At 42.7% G+C, this 21,925-nt stretch overlaps 1 protein-coding gene across 4 annotated transcripts in view; it reads right to left on the bottom strand.

Annotated features, from left to right (window-relative positions):
• Positions 1-7,058: 7,058 nt before the first annotated feature.
• SLC16A14 (solute carrier family 16 member 14) overlaps positions 7,059-21,925 on the bottom strand; it is a 49,852-nt gene continuing 34,985 nt past the window's right edge. For all 4 annotated transcript variants that reach the window (XM_066598161.1, XM_066598164.1, XM_066598163.1 and 1 more), the window contains 4 exons: positions 16,504-16,771; positions 14,465-14,608; positions 12,618-13,592; positions 7,059-8,740 (listed from right to left, as the gene is read on the bottom strand). In XM_066598161.1, coding sequence (XP_066454258.1) covers positions 8,589-8,740; positions 12,618-13,592; positions 14,465-14,608; positions 16,504-16,771 — 1,539 coding nt within the window. In that variant the 3' untranslated portion in view covers positions 7,059-8,588. The remainder of the gene's footprint in view (positions 8,741-12,617; positions 13,593-14,464; positions 14,609-16,503; positions 16,772-21,925) is intronic.

Below are 21,925 nucleotides of genomic sequence, written 5' to 3'. Positions count from 1 at the left end.
GCTGGACCTTGTTTCTCCCAGTAGCACACAGCAGGGGAGAGCGAGGCTGCCCTCCTTCACATTAGGTTGTTGCCAGATCCTGTTGGCATTAGCGCAATCTAACAACACTTATCTAATTTTTATTTCCTACGTAAGTTATCCACACACTATCTGACAAGTACTACTGGGAAGGGAGTTACTGAGTTTTGTGTCTAGGCACCTCCACCAACCCTAATCTAGCCCTGTAAAAGTCTTCACCGCACAAGACTTTCTGCTGCAGAATTTAATCTTGCGTTTTTTGAAGTAAAGGCGCACGGATTTTAACAGGTGCCGAATTCAAATGCCATAGGGATAACATTGTGACATAGAAATGTCCACACAGACTAATTCATCATCTTGTGCTAACGAGTCAATTAACCAACAAATGAGTGTTTACTCATATGTTACATAGTCCAATTGTTGGGTAAACAAGTGTTAAGAGGAGTGCTCAGGCTCAATAATTGGCCCATCTGATAGGACCATTAGCCTATGTCCCGATTTCCATTTTTCTGCTCGTTATAAGACAGGAGAACGACAATAAGATGGCATGCCAGATCTGTCAATGTGACAGATCCCAGCGGCACCTGCTGGAACACATTCTGATGGGTTCTGTCCAGTTTCTGTCATGGTTTTGATCATTTGACAGCAAAAAAAAGTGGAGCATGCTGTAATATTTTTTTGGCATTTGTAATAGAACACCGAGAGGAAATACACCAACAGAAGTCTGAACAAGCCCTATCTGATTTCATCTAATCCAATTTATTCTCTGAGATTTCTTTAGGATAGCTATATATAATGTGAATGGTTGGTTTAAATGTCTATTCTGGTTAAGTAATCCTTTTCACCCATCCACTGAATAGGTAAAAACTGATAGATCTGTTGGGGTCCAACATAACTTGCTAGAACAGAGTCCCAAATTTCCCCAAATGAATGGAGTTTTTCACCTATCCAGGGAATGGATGAAAGCTTGAAAAAACATTGGATGAATGTTGGTTGAACCTGTTGATTTAAGGGTGGCCACTCATCCAATGTATATGGAGGCTGTCTGACTGTACACCAATGGTAAATATAAGAGTAAGAAGGATCGACATGTTGAATTTCAACATGCCCAATCCTTTTTATCTTAAGCTGCCACCAGAGGATTTTAGCAGCATCTTATCTCCCAGCATTGTATGGGTGGGGTAGGGAAGAATAGTTGCCCACTGAACATATGTTCAAGCTACAGTACAGCAATGTAAAGTGTATGCCAGGCTAAAGGCCCATTTAGACACAACGATTATCGCTCAAAAATAGCTCAAAAGCCATCTTTTGAGCGATAATCATTGCGTCTAAACACGTGGCCATCGTACACTGTCTGTGCACTGTACATTCATCTGTGATTTCTAGCAAGCTAGAAATCACCAATGACCCTTATCAGTGCCGCACGCTGATTTTCTCAGTGGGCGGCGCTGATAGTATTCTTTCAGCTGGTATCCCGCTGGCAGTTCTCAGTGAGATATCAGCTGAAAGCTCAGAGAACAAAGGATCTGTTTGCATATACAAAGCAGCTTCTTTGTTCTCAGAGCTATTGCTGTGGTATCCCGCACTGCCTGCAATCACTCTTAAGTAGCTAATTAGCTACTTAGAGTTATGCGAAGATGATCACTCAAAAGGTTGTTTGAGCGAATTTTGAGCAATCATCGTTTTGTGTAAATGGGCCTTTACTTTGGGAATTTGGCTTCAAATTGTCCACTGCTCACAATCATTAGTGCTTATTATTGTACAAGAAGGTGAAGAAATTAAACCTCTCAAAGAAATTCTAAAGAAGGCTGCTGGAACTTAAGATCTCTGCTCATTTCTCCCTCTGTCTCTCTGTATGCATGCATGCATATAATATATATATTAATTTGAGAGGCCCTGATAACTTAAAGGGGTTGTCCCGCGGCAGCAAGTGGGTCTATACACTTCTGTATGGCCATATTAATGCACTTTGTAATGTACATTGTGCATTAATTATGAGCCATACAGAAGTTATAAAAAGTTTTATACTTACCTGCTCCGTTGCTGGCGTCCTCGTCTCCATGGTGCCGACTAATTTTCGCCCTCCGATGGCCAAATTAGCCGCGCTTGCGCAGTCCGGGTCTTCTTCTTTTCTGAATGGGGCTCCGTGTAGCTCCGTGTAGCTCCGCCCCGTCACGTGCCGATTCCAGCCAATCAGGAGGCTGGAATCGGCAATGGACCGCACAGAAGCCCTGCGGTCCATGGAGACAGAGGATCCCGGCGGCCATCTTCAGCAGGTGAGTATGAAGACGCCGGACCGCCGGGATTCAGGTAAGCGCTGTGCGGGTTGTTTTTTTAACCCCTGCATCGGGGTTGTCTCGCGCCGAACGGGGGGGGGTTAAAAAAAAAAAAAAAAACCCGTTTCGGCGCGGGACAACCCCTTTAAGAGAACAGGACGGGGTTTGAGCACCCAACAGAGTTGACACGACACTCACAGTTCTGGCCTTTGTTATCCTCCGGTTTATTGTCTTTCATAAGCCATTCAGTAGATCAGTTGTTTTTTAACAAGTAAGCTATAAGAAGACTAATGTGCCTGTATTGCATATTATAAGAAAAGACAAGTACAGTCTGGAACATTTCAGGACTAGCAGATTTTACACAGTAATTTCTCAATCAACAAATTCTTTGGAGAAACAATACAGATTTTTTTTTCTTTTTAAATTAAATTAAAAAAACACATAAAACCAGAAGATTTAGTCCAATGACTGTTTTCCAAGATTCAGATTCAGCTCTATTGAAAATAAAGGCTTTAAGTAGTTTCCAAGTCAGTATTGACATCACGGTGGACCACTGCCTTGGGTACCTGCCTTGTAGATGTAAACTGTGGAGGTCTTTGTGCTTACTTATAGCCTATTGATCACTCCTTACAAATAAAAGGCTGTGACCTGAAATGGCCTTCACTAGTCAAATCCGAAATGGACCTACTGATTGTAAGGACTTTTGCACACCACCATATTACAACCAAGTAACAGCAGTAAGAAATTATAATACAGCACCCATGAATATGACCCTGTTGTACCTCCATATGCTTCCAATTTTCATCATGCCATGTCTGGGTTCATCAATGGCGCCAAACAGCGCCATTGACTATAGTAATCTCTGCTTGGTGTCCGTCCTCTGGACCTAATGGCACAAAAAAGTGCTGCAAGCTGCGCTATTTTGTCCCGTTTTCTTAGCAGAAATCAGCAACAGAGGTTTCCGAAAATAACCTATGATGCAGATGTAAACGAGGTCTTATGGAGATATTCTGCTCAAGAAGCACTACTTCTAGGGAAGAATACCGCAACACACCTTCCGTCTGCCCTGAAATTAAATTGCTGTGATATAAAACCCTACAAATAACGATTTAGACATCTAATCCTTTTGGACATAAAAAAAATACGGATCGATGCGGATAAGCTGTAACTTCCAAAATCTGGTTTGGTGATACATCGACTTCCATGATAATCTATTTATAGGGGGTCTTCTCATCATAACATTTATTGTATATCCACAGTGTATTGTCCTCTGCACTGACATCTACTGGAGCTGTTTCCATAACTCCCACTGATTTTAATGAAGATGGCCATGATCACATCTACCTTTACCTCCTCAGAGAGTGCCATGCGTGAATTGACGAACAGGGATGACAAGCCACACACTTATATAGCATTCATGGCATATTTTTGGGATATTATATAAATATTTATGACGGTAATACCCCTTTAAGCGAAGTTATAGGAATCTGACCACTTGACCAGAACAATGAGCAACACAATTCTTCTAATGTGGTCCTTCAAAAGACAATAATCTGCGGGCATACGGGTCCAGATAGTAGATTTCTTCACAGTATTTCCTAAAAATTGTAATAGTGGTTCTTAATTGAACATAGTTACTAGCTTCCAGATATATTATTTATGCAGTTGTTCTCCAGGTTGCAATTTGCAAGCCATGTATCATGTCCCTTTAAAAGCAATACATCCAGTGATTGGGTAACAGTGATATCCAGCCAAATCAACACAGTTATAAGACAAGCCCTTTGTATCGGAATCATTGCGTGAAAACAGCACCATCAAATGTATTCTACACGGACTCTGCAATAAGATTTGTAGCTGATAGTGGATTCATTGCAATTAATAAAAGACAGCCATACAACAGATGCTTCAGTGTTAAAAGGGGTTGCCACTAAGGAGACATTGAAGGCATATTGCTAGGATGGGCCATCAATGTCCAATCACTGGGGATTCAACCTCTATGACATCTGCTGATCATTAAAGCGAAGTGGTGCTACCCTGTCATACCATTAGGCATTAATGGCATATCCAAGCTACGTGCTACTGATGTCTCTCCATAGACCTCCCCATTGAAGGACGCCTACCAGAAAAATAAGTTTCAAAAGTGGAGTTCACTTTTATAACTTTGTAGAAGCGGTCGTTGATCAGCACTGCTAACATGTCTTGGTAAATTCTTGTATTCCTGATGAAATAACAATTCTGGAGCAGCTTTTCTTCGAATTATGCGTTGTGACGTTGCTCTGCTATTCCTCTTGGAAATGAATTGATAACTGGGCATTAAGTACGGTGAGTGTGTTCCCACTGTTTCGGGACATTGATAAGTAGAACAGTACCACCCACTGGCCGATTGGATTGGACGTTGGGCTACTTTTGAGGGCTGCACTTAGGAGTCCTTTGGTTTTCACCCTTTAACCCCTTTTTAAGGGACCTGGTCTTAGATGCAGGAGCCCCTAGAGTAATAGTAGTTACCCCAAGAGTAGTCTCCGTGCAGGAGCAGCTGACACAGGCAGGTCATAAGGACTGTAGCAAAGTAACAAAGGGACAGGCAAGAGATGTAGTCAATACAACAGAAAGTGGTCAGGATAGGCGGAGTACATGCAGAACGAAGAGACAGGTAGAAGGTTAGGGCAGGTGGCAATAAGCTGAATCATAGTCAAAGTACAAGCTGAGGTTAGGTCAGGCAGAATAAGGGAAAGCTGAGTACAAAACCTGGGAGTCAAGGCCAAAAAAAGACACATGTCCATCCAGGTCAGCCTATTTAATTCTGCAATGTTGATCCAGAGGAAGCCAAAAACCCCAATGAGGTAGAAGGCATTTTGGGGGAAAAATCAATCCTAATTCCAATTTCTTGATACAAGAAATAGTAACATCTTCACAGAATCTAACAGAACCTATTGCTCAGGCAACCTCCAGTGTGGGAAGGTGCCTTAAAAATATAGGGAAGTAATAAAATTGGTTGGCAATGGGAACACTAGGTGTGTGAGCTGGCCCTTTAAGAGGCAATGTGGGAGTGTACTTGCACCCTATGGATGACAGCCAGGAGGATGGTATGGCGTTTGTCACAAAGAAGACAATGAGGTTGCTAATATTTAAATACCCCCTAAAATAGTAATTTTGGACAATCATTCTCTTTATGATGGCAGGGGTTTTCACCTTCTTCCTGTGAAGGCTGCAGCTAGCGGCCATAACACCCAACTTAAATTGATTTACACATTTCCAGGAAGAATAACAGAGGAAAGTAGGTTTCTAAGAAAATATTCTCTGGAATTGGTATTTTGCAAGAAATTCAAGTATTTAATAATAAATGTCAAGAGAGCTGATTTTACAGGTTTTACAAAGTCATAAATGCAAACTCCACGTGTCACAGTATAAAATGAGTCACTCTGTAATTTGCTTTACTTAAACAAATGTTTATTTACATGATGTGTTCTCTGTTCAGATACAATGCTACATCCATAAGACTAGTGCTGTATAGGGACTGAGGCCAAGACATAAGTCGCAGGAAGCCAAAATCACAGCATAGTCATGCTACATCGCAACCTATTGGAAGCGAATGCATTTGTTGTGACTCACAATTTTCCGCGACCGCAACACAATAACCAGAAGAAAGGGAGGCAGGCAGCACCAAGGAATCAGATGAATGACCAAGCCCCGGTCAAGAAAACATCATACTTTATTCCAAAAGATCCGACATGTTCACAGACGACGTTTCGACCACTAACTGTGGCCTTTGTCAAGCTTGTTAGTGCCACAGTTAGTGGTCGAAACGTCGTCTGAGAACATGTCAGATCTTTTGGAATAAAGTATGATGCTTTCTTGACCGGGGCTTGGTCATTCATCTGATTCCTTGGTGCTGCCTGCCTCCCTTTCTTCTGACTTTACATGAAGGATTTCTTTTGTCCGGATCCTGGATTAAGCGAGCACAGTTAAGTACTCCCGCACTTTGTTTGTGTTGCGTACATAGTGCTGCTAAGGTCATATACTCTTTGGACCGCAACACAATAACCAGCTGGTTTGAATATTCTGCGATTGTTGGAGTTCATTACATTGCAATGTAGCATGGCAATAATGCAATCTTTGGCTGTGCAACATGTGTCACAGCAAAGGTTGCTGTGTGTGTGTGTGTGTATATATATATATACCGTATATACCGGCGTATAAGACGACTTTCGAACCCCGAAAAATCTGCTCTGAAGTCGGTAGTCGTCTTATACGCCGGTAATACAAAAAAAGTGTCAAAAAAAAAATCAGTACTCACCTCCCCCGGCGTTCTGTCGCACTCCGGCAGGCTATCGCTCCCATCTGGTCCCCGGCAGAACATTGCTTTCTGAATGCGGGGCTTGAAATCCCCGCCTCCAGAAAGCTAATACACACGCCGTCAGCCAGTTACAGCCATTGAATGGCTGTGATTGGCTGAAGGCGCACGTGTGTTAGCAATCACACCCATTCAATGATGTCATTGAATAGTGTGATTGGCTGAAGCCATGTGTGTTTTAGCCAATCACAGCCATTCAATGATGTCATTGAATGGCTGTAACTGGCTGACGGCGTGTGTATTAGCTTTCTGGAGGCGCGGATTTCAAGCCCCGCATTCAGAAAGCAATGTTCTGCCGGGGGGGGTGAGTACTGATTTTTTTTTTCTCCACTGTATTACCGGCGTATAAGGTGAAAGTTGGGGGGTCGTCTTATACGCCCCGTCGCCTTATACGCCGGTATATACGGTATATATATACATACATATACACACACACACAGAGTATATCTGAATAGAGAGAACAAAGTGATGTAACTCAAAATCAATGCAAAATAAATAAAGGAAACTACTTGGTCATTAGATTTAGGCCGGATTCACACAGGCGTATTTGTGCATGCAAAGTTTGCGCCTGCAATCGCAGAAAACAGGTCACATTAATTTCAATGGGTTGGTTCACATGCGCGTATTTTTCCTGCGTATTTTGATTGCGCAAAACAATCCGCAGCATGCTCTATTTTCCTGAGCATCAGCACATCAAAAATACCAAAAATCAATGGGAATGCGCAAATACGTGCGCAATATGTTAGGAGATGTGTAAAACGCTGTGTAATTGTGCAGGAAAAAGAACACATCTGCAACTCATTCAACTAATTAGCCATTTCAATCGGTATGTATTTTTTCGCTGCGCACAAGTGCACAAGCCTTGCGAGCGGAAAAAGTACAGTTAAATATCCCAATGCACACACAAAAAGCAGCTTTCGTCCTGCAAAAATGCTGCACTCATGCAGACACAAATACGCATACATTCATGTGAATCCGGCCTTGGGGAGCGTCTCCACAACATTTTTCCCTACACTGTAGGATTTTATCCGGAGGTTATGCCACAGGTGCCGAAAAAAACAGCATTGCGACCTAACCCCGTGATATTAACGTTCACTTACATTAGTGAAACTGACACCACTCTGGTGTCCATTTGACAAGGTTTCTGTTATATTTGGAATATAGCATAATATAGTTGACTACGCTATTGTATTCTCCAGATATAACGAAAACGAACGGAAACCCTGTCAATGACTTCATATAAGTTCTGCAACTGACTTCACCCCGCGCCAAAATGTGCACCGTAAAATGTGTTTTTGGTGCAAATCCACACCCTAATCCGCAGCGTGTGAACGCACCCTAAGAGCAGGCTTATTCTTTATGTTCACTTTGTGCTTCTTTGTTTGATACATGCCCCGGCAGTCCTATATGAAATCACTGGCATCTAGTTATATTGTGCAATGAGTTGCAACACAACCACCAATGACTACAGTGAAACAATATCTCAGACGTACAAATGTATCCATTGTCATAGAAAAAAATATGTTTTGCAAACAGTAATTCTCTGCACCCCGGAATTGTATCACCTTGAGCTGTCCTAGATAAATACCTACACTCGTCCTCCGTGATCTGGTCCCTCTAGATTCTGGGAGGGTCTTACAGTTCAATGAGATTTGGCTTAGACTGTGAATATCTGCATAATATAGTAAGTGTTTCTGAAGGTCTGAGTAGACGGAGTTTATAAGTGCACTGAACATTTCATATTTGTAACGTCTTCTCCAGAAAATACAACACGATATCCACATCCCACACAGAACCAAGAATTAAGACAGAATATGGCAACTTGTGGGTTTACAGCTTTTCTAGAACTACTGGTATGAGGGGCATTGGTCTTGCAGGTTTCCTGTTGTTTTTCTTGGTGTTTGGTGTAGTATCATCAACCATTATGTCGACTGCTTTGACTTTCAAACTTCAAGGTTCTCAACAGGTTTTTCGTGATTTTTCTCCTTTGGTTGTAGGCAAGGCTCCAGCAGCAAACAGATAATTCCCAACATGTAGAGCAAACCACACACGTAGAAAGAGTAGTCGTATTTCTGCGTGATGTCAAAAATCCAGCCTGTAGGGGACAAATCACACGTTACAATTGAAAATACAATAAATTACCTGATTACTGCAGAGTCGTCAAATTGGATCGTAACAAAACTGATTCAAACTTGAAAAAAAAAGTATTTAAAACTGTGAATAATTATCTGATTCCTATTTTTGAATATGTGTGGGTTGGGTGGAAAGCAAGTGGAACCCATTAAAATCAATGGGGCCCACCCGGCGTTGTTTGGTTCCTTCCAGAGACGGAACAGTTGGGCCATGGGGATTCCCCATTCCTGCTCCTCAACCGGAGTAGGAAAGCGGAATCTCCAGCACAGGTGTGAATGCACTCTAAAACCACACTAAGATGTTTTCCAAGTTTCCCAAAAAAATGCTGACTGAAAATTATATAAAATAAGTAAAAAAAGCCAATATAAAATGCAATAGCAGAACAGCACTTCTGTTCTAGGTTCCTTAACCCAAGTAATGTTATTACTCCAGATAAGCTTATCTTATTCAGAGCAGAAACGTTGCATGGGTGAATAAAGGAACCTAGAGAGCTGTCCGGCTATTGCTTCCTCTATTGGTTTATGGACTGTGGGTCAAGTCTTTCTTGGACATGCACCATGATTCCTTTGCTGCTTTAACTTTCAATAAGTAAAAAAGCCTATACTCACCTTTCAAGTCCCCCTCTGTTCCAGCGATTGGCCTGAGCATTCACATGCTGGGATGGCACATTATTGCCATAGGACGATAAACACACTAGTGGGGATCACTGAAGAGTCTGGGAATTAAAGAGGTTTGCCGTGGAAAATACTATTGATGACCTATACTAAGGATAGGTCATCAATAGTTGATCGGCTGGGGTCCGTCGCTCAGGACCCTGACCGATCAGCTCATTGTACACCCGCTTACAGTGCCGTAATTACTCAGGAGTCTGTGGCCACTCTGTGTAGTGGCCAGCGGTTGTAACTGCAGGCTCGGTTCTTATTGAAATCAACGCAAGCTGTGCCTGCAATTACAAGCGCCGGCCACTACACAGAGGTCGGCTCAGAGACTTCCGCGGCATGAGAAGTTCTTTGGTGGGCACGTATTTGAAGTTTCGACCCGTCACCAACACATCCTCATTGGTTGCCAAATTCACTGAATGCACATAAATACATGAGACCGGTTTTCGAGGCCACAGCATCGAGTGTTCCATCGAAGGCCAAACAAGCTAGAGACTGTAGCAGAAAGTGTTCTTCGGAAGACCCGCAGGGACTGTTCAGTTGAGGATCACGCACACATATTTACCTGTTATCAGGTACCAATGAGCGTTAGGCGTATGCGTAAATTATGCCCAGATACTCTTCAAGCCAAGGTATACTGCACCATGGAATCGAGTTTCTCCAGACTGTTGTTGACCTTGATTTAGTATAACACATTCTTGATTTCTTTTGCTAAAGCTTCTAATTAACGTCTGTACTGGGAGCTCTACTGCTGACTGGTTCATAGTTCCACTAAATAATATCTTAATAGGGTTAGTGGCTCAATCCCTTGTAAAATGCCTTTCATCATATACAGTAACACAAATCAGCTGACTTCTCACATACGTGGGGGGATTTGGGAGTTACGTTCAAGTGGACAGTATTTTCTTGCTAAAATCCATAGGTGATTTTTAAAGAGGAAAACCCTACAAGTTGTTGATTCTGGAACGAAATGTGAATCATGGTTCAAACAAGGTTGTCTAGAAGCTTTAAAGGGAGCCTCTTGCTAGATCTTTGGCCATTCAGATGGCTTCCGATAGATGAAGCAAGGTGTATGCACTGCGGATGCGCCAGGCGCTGCCGGAGCTGGCTTGTAATGATGAACAGATCTATCTTCCGTATCTCTTTACCTGTTTTGCGTTTTGCCAAAATGAGTGGCACAAGATGACCCAAGATGAAAAGTTTTGCGTTACTCACAATGGTTGAAAGAGAAACACAAATTCAGTTTATAACCCCTTCTGCCTACAGAGCACTATGTAGAGAATAGAGGAAGCCGGCAAAGCAGTTTTCTTTATTGGGCTTGGCAATCAAATTATCGCCAGTAACCCCTGGCATGGGAACGCTGCTGGGTCTTAGTAGCCCCAGTCCCGCTCTGCCAGTGACTGCTGTTACTGTAGAGGGGTGGTCTTCCCTGTAACTGGGGCTCCTTTGGATACTTCTCCTATTGACTCCCCAGTTAAGTGCAAAACCGCAAAAAAAAATTTCCCTCAGAGGTCTTATATGATGTAATTGGAGACATAGATGTTGAAAAAATTGTTACAAATGCATAAAAAACAGAAAATGACCCACCACCACGCCATCCTGAACTGTCGCTGTCTATGTGGAAGTGCAGCGATTCCAGGCAGTGAGCAGGACTTTAAACGCTAAAATGCTGAAATCACATGTAGATCCGCAGTCGAATCTGCATCAAAGTAAGCACCCTGTGCTCGGCTGGGGTCCGCACGTACCTGTATTTTATCTTCATAATTTGTACTGCGGATAGTCCCCACATCTCGCCGTCGGACATGCACAGAACAGATTTTTTTTTTTTAAATCCCGCCTATGTGATGACGAGGAATCCCCAACCTTTCTGCAATGTCAATTGCAGAAAGGCTGCGGGCTGGATGGCTTCCATTGAGTTCAATGAAAGCCGTCTGTGTAGAATCTGCGAAAAAACAGAGCTGCGATCTTCTTCTTCCGCGAGCGGAAAATCACAGTCACTTTATGCTGGTGTGAGGAGACATGTGGATGCTCTATTGGTTTGAATTTATGCAGAATGTCGCGGATCGCCCACGTGGGAGACGATCGTGGATTCCGCCATTCAAACTCGGCCTTATTAATTTGGCAGTGTTATTTTTGGCACTAAATAACTGTATTATTTCGGCAGTATATAATACACCATGAAGAGGATGTCCATACAAGTCATTGCACAACCTAAGGCCAACTCTGAACAAGTGAATAGCAAATACTCAATCTGTCTAGCATTTCACTCATCGGAGCGTCTGTCAATGGGACAGATTTACTGTTGAACATTTGACAGCGTTCTGGCACAAACTGCTTTGTTCCACGTTTAAGACCTCTGGGGAAAATTCACACTCTAAAGTTTTTTTTGCGGTTTTCCACTGTAGCTGGGGCATCCAAAGGAGCTCCGGTTACAGGAAAAACAAGCATGTTTTGGACACTTTTTATGACTTGTTTGACAAAAGGGCATTCCTCTGTGGAAGAGAGGCGTAGTCTAAATGTGACATCGTGTGCCAAAATTTGTGCCAAAAATGACACCAAATTTTGGAGCCATTTTGGTTTTTTTTTACACGGGCAGATGTGCAGCCAACCAGCGAGAGTTTTTATGCTCAACTAAACAATAGATCAGCCAATGAACGGGTGTTTACTTATACATCAGCTGACCATTCATGCTTTCACATGGTCTGACTGTCGGGTGAAGAAGGAACATTTGGGTCTGATATCCACTTGTGTAATAGGACCTTAACACTGGGTTCAATCACACCAATATTTTCCTTAAAGCGACCCTCCGTTCCCAGAGTAACAAAGATGCCTGCACCGCTTCTCTGACTACCTGATGTTTGCATTGGCAGTCTAAGACACTACATGCTGCTCTGATTGGCCAGCACTGCTCATGTGGGCAGCACTGGTCAATCAAAAGAGGTGTAGTGTCTTGGACTAATGATGCATACTGATACACAGCATGCATCAGGACCTGAGGGTCGCTTTATGGCTGTTTAAACATCATGATTGCCCAATGATGCATTCAAGTGATACTCCAGGTGAAATTAAAGTCAGCTTCTCGTAGTTTGTGACATAAGTGCAGGTGAAGAGACTCTGCATTTGTAATAAATATGAACCATATAAACACACATTACGTGCAACAAAAAACTGTATTATTACCTGCAAATGGAGGCCCCAAAAGTGCTGATATACCATTGGCACAGATGATGATCCCATAGGCATTTGCCAGTTGTTTGATGCCAACCAAATCTTCAGTCACAACAGGCATAAGTGAGAAGTAGCCACTTGAGAACCCTATAAGTGCACAGACCACAGCCAGGGCGGCATATACTTGCATAAGAGGGAGAATAAGGATGCAGATACCAAGGGTAAAATTGGAAGCAATGAAGACATTCCAGGCACTGACACAAGACAGGTCTCCAAGAAAACCTAAGATAATCTTTCCAAATATATGCACAATAGCAATAATTGAGGTCAGAGGAAAGATGTTGTTCTGTTCGGACATACCGTACAGCTCCACAATCTCTGGGAGGTGTATAAATGGAATTACAAAGCTGCAATAAGCCAGCAAAGCCCAAAAGACGAATGCAACAAACACCTTGTTAGTAAATAGAGATGCTGCTCCAAAGTAACTAGAATACCAGGCCCAAAAGCCGGACCTCATAGACACAGTCATTCGAGTCAAGGACTTCAGGATTCCATGTCTGCTTATGTCCGTTATGGCAATATCGTTACTTGTGTCCTCCTTACTCCATGAAGCTCTATTGTCCATTTTGAACTCTCCATCCTCTTCACCGTGCAGCACAGTATTGGGTTTCACAGCATTAGCATCTAATAGTGACATTTCTTTCTTATCTTGGTGGTCACTTTTAGTCTCCACATGAGATTGTCCTCTGGACTCTAAGGGCCTCATGAGTGCTCCACATACACACAGGTTAAGGGTGACAGCACCCTGAATGATCATGGCATTTCTCCATCCATACTCTGCGCACAAGTACTTCAAGAGCACGGTGATAAGGAATGTCCCAAACCCAGTACCGGTGGTACTAAGTCCTTGTGCTAGAGCGCGGCGCTTTTGGAAATACTGGCCCACCATCACCACTGCCGGTAGATACACCATTCCACTTCCAATACCTAAAAAGGGGGCATAAAATATATATCAACATACTTCTCTCTGTATGGATATTTGGGCATGATTTCTAAACTGTAGTTGGTCCAGTATTATGTTATTTTTAACGCTATTATAACGCACTGCTATTATAATGCTTGAACGGGGTCAAACTGCAACACCACACTCAATCTGTGAACAAGGGTGGTGGTCTTTCTGGGGGGAAAAAAAGCTGTATTTTCTAACCCTAAATAACCCCTTTAATACTTGCTGGTTTAAAGAGACACCAATTTTTCACACAACTTATTCTCATCTATATATGTATTATTCATCTTGTAATAAATTTTTCACAAAACTTATTCTCACCTGAAGCCTGTGTATATCATCAATCTTGTAATACAATTACTTTATTATTTTTGTTTCACCACTAAAAATCAAGTTTGAAGAGCCAACCACAAAGATCTCCCTTCAGCACCTTTGCAATCCACTGCCTGTCATTAGACATTTCGCTTCTCTAGTAACAGGGACATGGGGACACTGCTAGTTACTACATGCAACAGAGGGTCTGACATTTAGATGCTGCCGTGCAGCTGATTGAAGCAGGGCTTCACAAGGGAGCATGGGAAGTCCTAGTACTGGCAGAATGGTTAGGACAGGCCCCTACATGTAAGTGGATTGTAAACAGCAGACAAATATTAAATCCTGCCAGAAAAACTGAATTGATAGAGCTCAAACTGGATGCAAACAGTAGCAAAGCCGCAGCCAATAAAGACATGGGCAAAAGTACAAATAACATTTAAAAATTAACACTAGAGATCAAATTTACAGGGGTACATTGAACACCAACTATAAAATCCTTTTTACTAAAGTCCCTACACAAAGTTAATTCTTTACTCACCAGCTGTCACTCCGAATGTAAAGAATAGAAAGTGCACATTGGTGGCAAATGCACTTAGCACCCAGCCAAGAGACGTGAGAAACCCGCCAATCATTGCAGTTTTCCGACATCCACATGTATTAATAAATAAGCCAATAAATGGACCTGGAAAAAGAAATTATACTTCAAAAGAGGATTGTAACTATAAAGCTGGCCTTATAATTAAACAAACTTGCAACAATTGGCAACTTGAGCCAACTGTCTAGTGATGAGGGACTCCCTACTTTTTTCCAATGGCAGATGTCTGAGGACAGAAGGAAAAAGCATTCCCTGTTCAACATGGATTTCGCCATGCTTGAGCTTTTGTTCCCATAGGAAATAATTCACTGCCAGAACTGGAGTACATAACCTTTTTGGTTGCACATTGGCAACTTGCACAACTTAAAGGGAGTCTGTCAACATCTTTTACAGCTCACTCTTGAGGTCAGGATAAGGTAGTGAAAGGCTCGCTGATTATTGTTATACATCTGCTGTACATATCTGCAGTAATTTGGGGAGAAACTTGCATTTGATTAGTAACAGCCAAGCGCAGAGGACTAGTCCTCAATATTCATCAGCTGCACCTAGCCCTACCCATCAGCCGCTGATTGACAGTTGTCTCTGTATGCACAGTAAGGCCTCATGCCCACGAGCGGATTTGATTTGCGGAATCCGCGCAAGGCACCCGAGCGGAATATCCGCAAATCAAGCCCCCCATAGGAATGAATTCCAGACCTTTCGGTCCGGAAAACATATCCCAGCATGCTCCATTTTTCTGCGGATCCCATCCCACTGACACTGCGGATGTGCCGCAAATTGGCGGGAAAACAGGAGATTTAAAAAAAAAAAAAAGTACTGTGCGTGGCCTGCCAGCCCGCGCGGCGGCATGTATCCGCCGTGTAGAAGGAAGAAGATCCTGGCGGGACAGAGAAGACCCGCACCGCTTCTGGACAGGTAAGAAATTGTCCATGGCCGCGGGCAGAGTCGGATCCCGCTGCGGGCTCTGGCGCGTGGAATCCGACCTGCTCGTGGACATCAGGCCTAGTAAACAGACAGCAGTCAATCAGTGGCTGGAGGATAGGGTGGGTGGAGCTATCCTGCAGCTCATGAATATCGAGGACTATTTCCTGTAGTCCTTTACGTTTGGCTGCTACTTATAGAATGCAAGTTTCTCCCAAACAACAACACAGATACATACAGCGGACATATCACTGAAATCAGCAGGCCTGTCACTACCTTGTGCTGCTCTCAGAGAGGGCTGTGAAAAGATGGTGAAAGATTGTCTTTAAAGAGGTTGTCCAAGTTCTTTTTTTTAATTCATGCTCACCAAGCCAAAACATAATAAAAGAGACCAATGATTAGCTGACGAATGAGCAAACACTCATTCGTTAGTTGATGGTCTCGCTTTTGTGAACACAAAATGCCTGCCAGTTCACTGCACAACACCCCATGTACATGGGAAGACATACAGCCAATAAATGACAGCTATAGGGTGATTAAAGACTGTGTTAACAATCGGTGGTCTCAATAAAGTAGATAGTTTGTCTATGAACACAATGGTAACGAGTACTGACCAACATGATCATTGTTGGTCAGGGGTCATTAGCATGGGAAGATTATGTAAAACCTTCCTATTTTGTCTTCAGCATCTAGCAGGTCTATGTGTCTCCATGGCAACAGACTACAAAGAAGACTCATGTAGTCTGATTCTATAGTTAGACTATTTTTACTTTCATCTGTCCTTAATTCTTGCTAATGTACATTTAGTAGATTAGAAAGAAATAGAGAACAAATAAAAAACAACATAACTACGGGATCAGATTACATAGATATTGTTTATAATCTGTTATTAGGAAATAAACCTAGGTCTACCTAGGAGCTGTAGACACTAAGTGATAAGAGATTTTTAATTAAGACTGAAAAGTTGTTTGGATTTAAAAAAGTGGCCATGAAGCTGGACCTTCACTTTAAGTCATTTAGGATTATCATTTAAATTCTCAGTCAATCGTGCCATTCCGTACCTACAATCAACGTAATGCCCATTGATAGGGAGCTAACCCATGCTGTCAGACCTCTGCTTTGATTGAACTCTTCAAGCCACTCCATGTTAAGTATCCCAAGTGCCATCTGGGATCCCATAACCAAAAGGTGGACGAGAAATGAGGACAGTACGACCATCCATGCCCAACCCCCATCGATATTGGGGTCTACTTTTGGCTTGTCTGTTCTGCCTTTCACGTTCTCATCCAGTTTCTTCTGCATTTGTACTCCTTCACTGCACATCTTGACCTATGAGAAAGCACATAACATCTACAGATCAACAAATTAACACATACAGGCAGGATTAGCTAGCCAGATAAATAGATTTGTATGCACTAACAATTATCCTTGAGATACAAAGATGGCCAAACTGCTTCTCTCACTACGTGATGCACACTGTGCATTAGTATGCATTGGCAGAGTAAGACACTACATGCTGATCTGACTGGCCAGCACTGCTCATATGGGCAGTATTGGTCAATCAATGTAAGTGTAGTGTGTTTAGCCAACTTTGTCCAGGACTGACGGATCACCTCTATATATATATATATCATAAAATAAATGAATATAGTATAGTGAAAAATATATAATCATTGATGGTACTGATAGGGGTCAATCAATATTAATCAATAACCTAACATAAGAAAGATAAGGAAACAGTGTAATGAATGTGACATTAGTTATTTGGTTATATAATGTTATGTATTATATGTAAAACATTCCGGAAGTGGCTAGTAGAATTTGGATATAGAATCATATGTAAAAAGGTATATTCAAGCGTTTATTTGAATATTGATTTTAAAATACTAAATGTATGATTAATTAGATTTTATTCAGTTATCTTACTGAATACCAACTCTGTGCTGACTCCCGAGTAGGTGGCCGAACCAGTTTTGTCTATGTGAAAACTAGAAACAATGTCCCCTCTTTTGATGTGCAAATTGTTGATGGATCTTTAAGATTACATTCTGATTAAGTAGGTACTCAGCCAGCCAGGAGACAACCTTTATTATCACATGTAATTGTTTTATGTATAGTTCAAACAGCTTTGTTGATACCTTTTGTTTAAAAGGCTTTTGATTTACAGCCCTATTGTAATCTGTTGGAATGAGGGTTTGGTCAGCAAAAGTAGAATGAAACTAGGTATTGGAAACGCCTTCTTTACAACTTGCATATAAACTAGCAATGTACAACAATAAACAGAATTCATTCTGATTTACTAAGTCTGTGTATAGTGGGTCATTATGGTTCTCAACTATGAGTACTCTATATAATATTTCCTCTTAATTTGGATACAGGCAACATTCGCATTACGGTCTGCGTTCCAGACCCCCCACAGTTTATTTGGCGCCCGACAAGTGGGGCAGAAGCTAACTCCTTACCTGCAGCCGATACCTGACTACACTACCTGCCGACCAGCCGGACGAGAGGCCACGGGACCCCAGATCTACAAAACACCGGTATACGGTAAGCTCTTGACTTGCCACTCAAGCTCTGGGCTCTCCTGACTTCATTCAGTCCTCGTGTCGACAGGGGGTGAGTTGCTGTATGTTATATAGGACGCTTCTGCCTGTTATTTACGGTGTTCTTAGTAACCGTGCTAGACGGAAGAACCCTTGTGTGTATATTGCCATGTTGCCTGTAGTAATTGTTGAAATCTGTACGTTGATTGTCTGTGTCATGTTAGCCATAATTTGCTTTTACTGAGTCTGTTATAATATCACCAGAAATCCCCTAAACCCCCCCTTAAGGAGTCCGTAAAACTATTCCAGGACCAGGGACCAGGGGTCCTTAGTTTACTAGGTGATATCAGGTCCTGTTTACTTAGTGATGAATAGTGGGAAATAAAATAAATAGTTATCCTGCCAGTTTCGGACTTGGCAGAAGGGACCGCCAGATTTATCTGAGGAAAGCCGTATGCATCCTCAATGCTGTGTAACAGTGGTAAATCAAGAGGTAAGTCCATAAGAGAAAGGGAAGGGGGAGACGTACGCAGACAAACGTATAAAATATATAGACAGATAGGACTTAGAAAAGTGGGAACCTTTAACTATGGGTTCTGGCAATAGTACGGGAAAAAAAGCATATGAAAGATATCAGAGACGCCGGTTTAGATAAAGGAACAGACAATATGGGAAACGTACAGGGCAAGTAGTATGCCTATATGGAAATCAGCTAGAGAAATAGTAAAAGACTGCACAGAAAATAGTGAAACAATTGTTTTATGTGTGTGAAAGAATACAAAACAATAAGCCTCTTGGTGTACATAAGCCGCCAGCCATTGTCCATACTGCTGGTAAAGAGGATAAGGTGTGAAAGATAGCTAAAGAAATTGGCAAATGAATATTGGTCCCCATCCCACTTATTAGGGTCCCAATCAACTACAGTATGAACCTTTTATAGTGTCTAACTCTCTTTAAAAGCGTAATTTGAACTAAGTCTTGCTCCTTGCAGCAATACATTAATAGCGCTGTGAACAGGATTACGCAGAGAGTAATACACTAGTTTGTTTTAAAGGAAAATTTTGATAAACTGATAGTTGAAGAATTTCTTGTGATAATCTTGCATAGTGTGAAAATGTCGCCGTTTAAGAAAATCCGAAATAGTACGAAAATGTCGGTAGCTAAGAACAAAGACGTGTCCGATGAATTGTTAATTATGCCAGGGTGGAATAAAGCCCCCTATAATATATTGGCCGCTGAGTGGTCGCAGTGTGGTGAATATCAGTATGTGGGTAGAAATGGGCATAAGTTGTATTGTGTTTGTCATTGGGTAGCCTATTCTGAGCGAATCGTGTAAAAACCGCGGTACTAAGAGTTTTTCTTATCTATACATAATTCGCTCATTATTGGAAGTCTGGTGTACAGTAAATACAATCCCAATTTCTACTTCACATATTATCAGTCCGTATAGGAATGAATAAAACCCCCCTTAGTGAGTGTGAATTTGCAGTTTTGTAAGGTGGGGGCAAGTATATTACATTCTGGGTTAATCTTAAATAGTCAGCCCAGGTTATTTACACACAATAGAAGATGGTCACAGGCAGTGGAACCTGTTATACAGCTTTGCTATCTGTCTGGAGAAGTTTCTCTGTAGACTAGAGGGCCTACTTGTCTTTGCAAAGAAATGTGAATTGAGAATTAGTTATATTTGGCTGCACAAGAAAAAGCCCCTATGTTGTATTATATTAAATATATATATACTTTGTTCAATATGGGAAGTTCTATGAACAGTAAATACAATCCCAGTTTCTACTTCACATGAGATACTTGTGTTATATGGTGTATACTGTCCGGTGGCTAGAAACTAAATGAGGCAAGAAAGACCAAATGCTGAGCCAGACCACAGGGGGTGGAGCTAGGTGATGTAAGGAGATGGGAGGGAAGAACAATAGGAAGAGGTTTTCCTCCACCCTCAACACAGACCAGCCTAGGAGAGAAGTATACGTCTAGTAATTACTAATAATTAATGCTGTTTGAAGTCTGAATGTTTTAGTTGCTTATTAATATCTTAGCTATTGTTTCATAGAGATAAAATTCAGTGTCATAGAAAGGAAGAAAGACGCTGATGAAATAAGAAACTTGTAATGAATTATGTGAATTATACGGTCTTAAAAATAGAGAACATAGGGATTTTAAGATATATATATATTTTTGCTTTTTGTGTAAATGTCAGTTCTGTGATTGGTTGGACGTCTATATCACTGCTAAATGCTGTTAGTACTGCACTGTCTCTGAGAGAATGTTCTGTAGGAGAGACATGCAGATGACCAGCATCAAGGGGTGGAGCTAGATAATGTAAAAGTAGGTAATGTTTCATCCTTCTTTTGTCTACAAAAGGAGGGGGTGAGGAGCTTGGGCAGTTAGGACATTTTTTTCTTCTTAAATTTGATGAGACATTGCAGGCAGGATCAGATTAATAATGAATTTGCTTAAAGAATATCATATTCCAATATGAATACATGTTTGTGGATTATTCTGCCTTGTTGTAATTCATGTCTGTTATTTGTACTAATATCTTACAAGCCTTATGTCAGGACAGTGTCCGGGATATGGGGGTCCCTGAGATATCCCGCAACCCCTGTCCCTGCCTACTTGCCCCCCTGGGCTAACCCCCAGGGCGACAACTGGGCGGCGGTCCCTACCCTCACTAGGGAAGCGGGACACGGGAAGACAAACAGACACTGAAGACAAACAACGGTAGAATGGTCAGACAATCCGGGTCGGCAACAGGAGGGTACGCAGTACAGGGGGGTCAGGCAAAAACGTAGTCAAGGTCCAAAAGCAGAGGTCAGGAAAGCCGGGGTCACAAACAGGAGCCAAAAGAATACGCGGGTGCAGCTGGAAGACCAAACTAACACTGGCAAGGCCTGAGAGGAAAACACACCTATTTAAATGCTGTCAGCGCTCCCGCCCCAGAAGCTGATTGGGGCGGGGAGCCTGACAGCAGCAGGGCTAATCAGGGCGGTGCTGGGGGCACGCCCCCAGTCTCACTGCACAGACAGTTACCAGGGAAGCCAGCCTGGTAGTCAAGCGACTAGAAGCACCAGCTGGCTCCCTAGCAACCCGGCGGCGACCAGTCTTACAGCGGCCCGGGGAGATCACAAGAACCGGGGTACCTCTGCGCCGTGCTCCTGTACCCCGGGTGGCCGGACCGGTGGTGCGGGCACGGCGGCCCCGAGAGTTGCCGGTTCTGACAGTACCCCCCCTTCTACGGGGGGACACCGGACCCCCATGGCCAGGTGCGGGCTTAAGCGGGAAAGCCCTGTGGAATGCCTGGACTAGGCGTGGCGCATGAACGTCCCTGGCAGGGACCCACGTCCTATCCTCAGGGCCAAATCCTCTCCAGTGGACCAGGTACTGCAGCACACCTCTAACCCGTCGGGCATCCACCAGCCTTTCTACTTCATACTCCAGTTCCCCCTGTACCAGAGAAGGAGGAGGCGGGTTCTGGGTGGGTAGAACTGGAGTCACATACTTCTTAAGTAAGCTTTTGTGAAACACCTTGTGGACCTTCCAGGGGTCAGGAAGTGCCAACTTATATGACACCGGGTTGATGACCTGAGAAACAGTAAATGGGCCAATGAACCGAGGAGCAAGTTTCAGGGAGGGAACCTTGAGTCTCAGATTCTTGGAGGACAACAAAACTTGCTCCCCGACTACAAAAGGTGCAGAGATGGTACATCTTTTATTTGCGTATTTACGCAGTTTCTCTTGGGAACCCTGAAGGTTCTTACGAACCTGGGCCCAAACTGTGCACAGTTCCTCAGAGGATATGTCGGCGGCCGGATTGTTCGAGACCACAGGAGTGGAAAGCGAGAACCGGGGATGAAACCCATAGTTACAAAAAAAAGGTGACAATTGGGTCGACGAGTTAACATGGTTGTTGATAGCAAATTCGGCG

The sequence above is a fragment of the Eleutherodactylus coqui genome, chromosome 1 (assembly GCF_035609145.1).
Source record: "Eleutherodactylus coqui strain aEleCoq1 chromosome 1, aEleCoq1.hap1, whole genome shotgun sequence".
In the NCBI taxonomy this organism is placed as follows: Eukaryota; Metazoa; Chordata; class Amphibia; order Anura; family Eleutherodactylidae; genus Eleutherodactylus; species Eleutherodactylus coqui.
The sequence above is the reverse complement of the archived record's forward strand: the minus strand, read 5'-3'. Positions and strand labels throughout refer to the sequence as shown.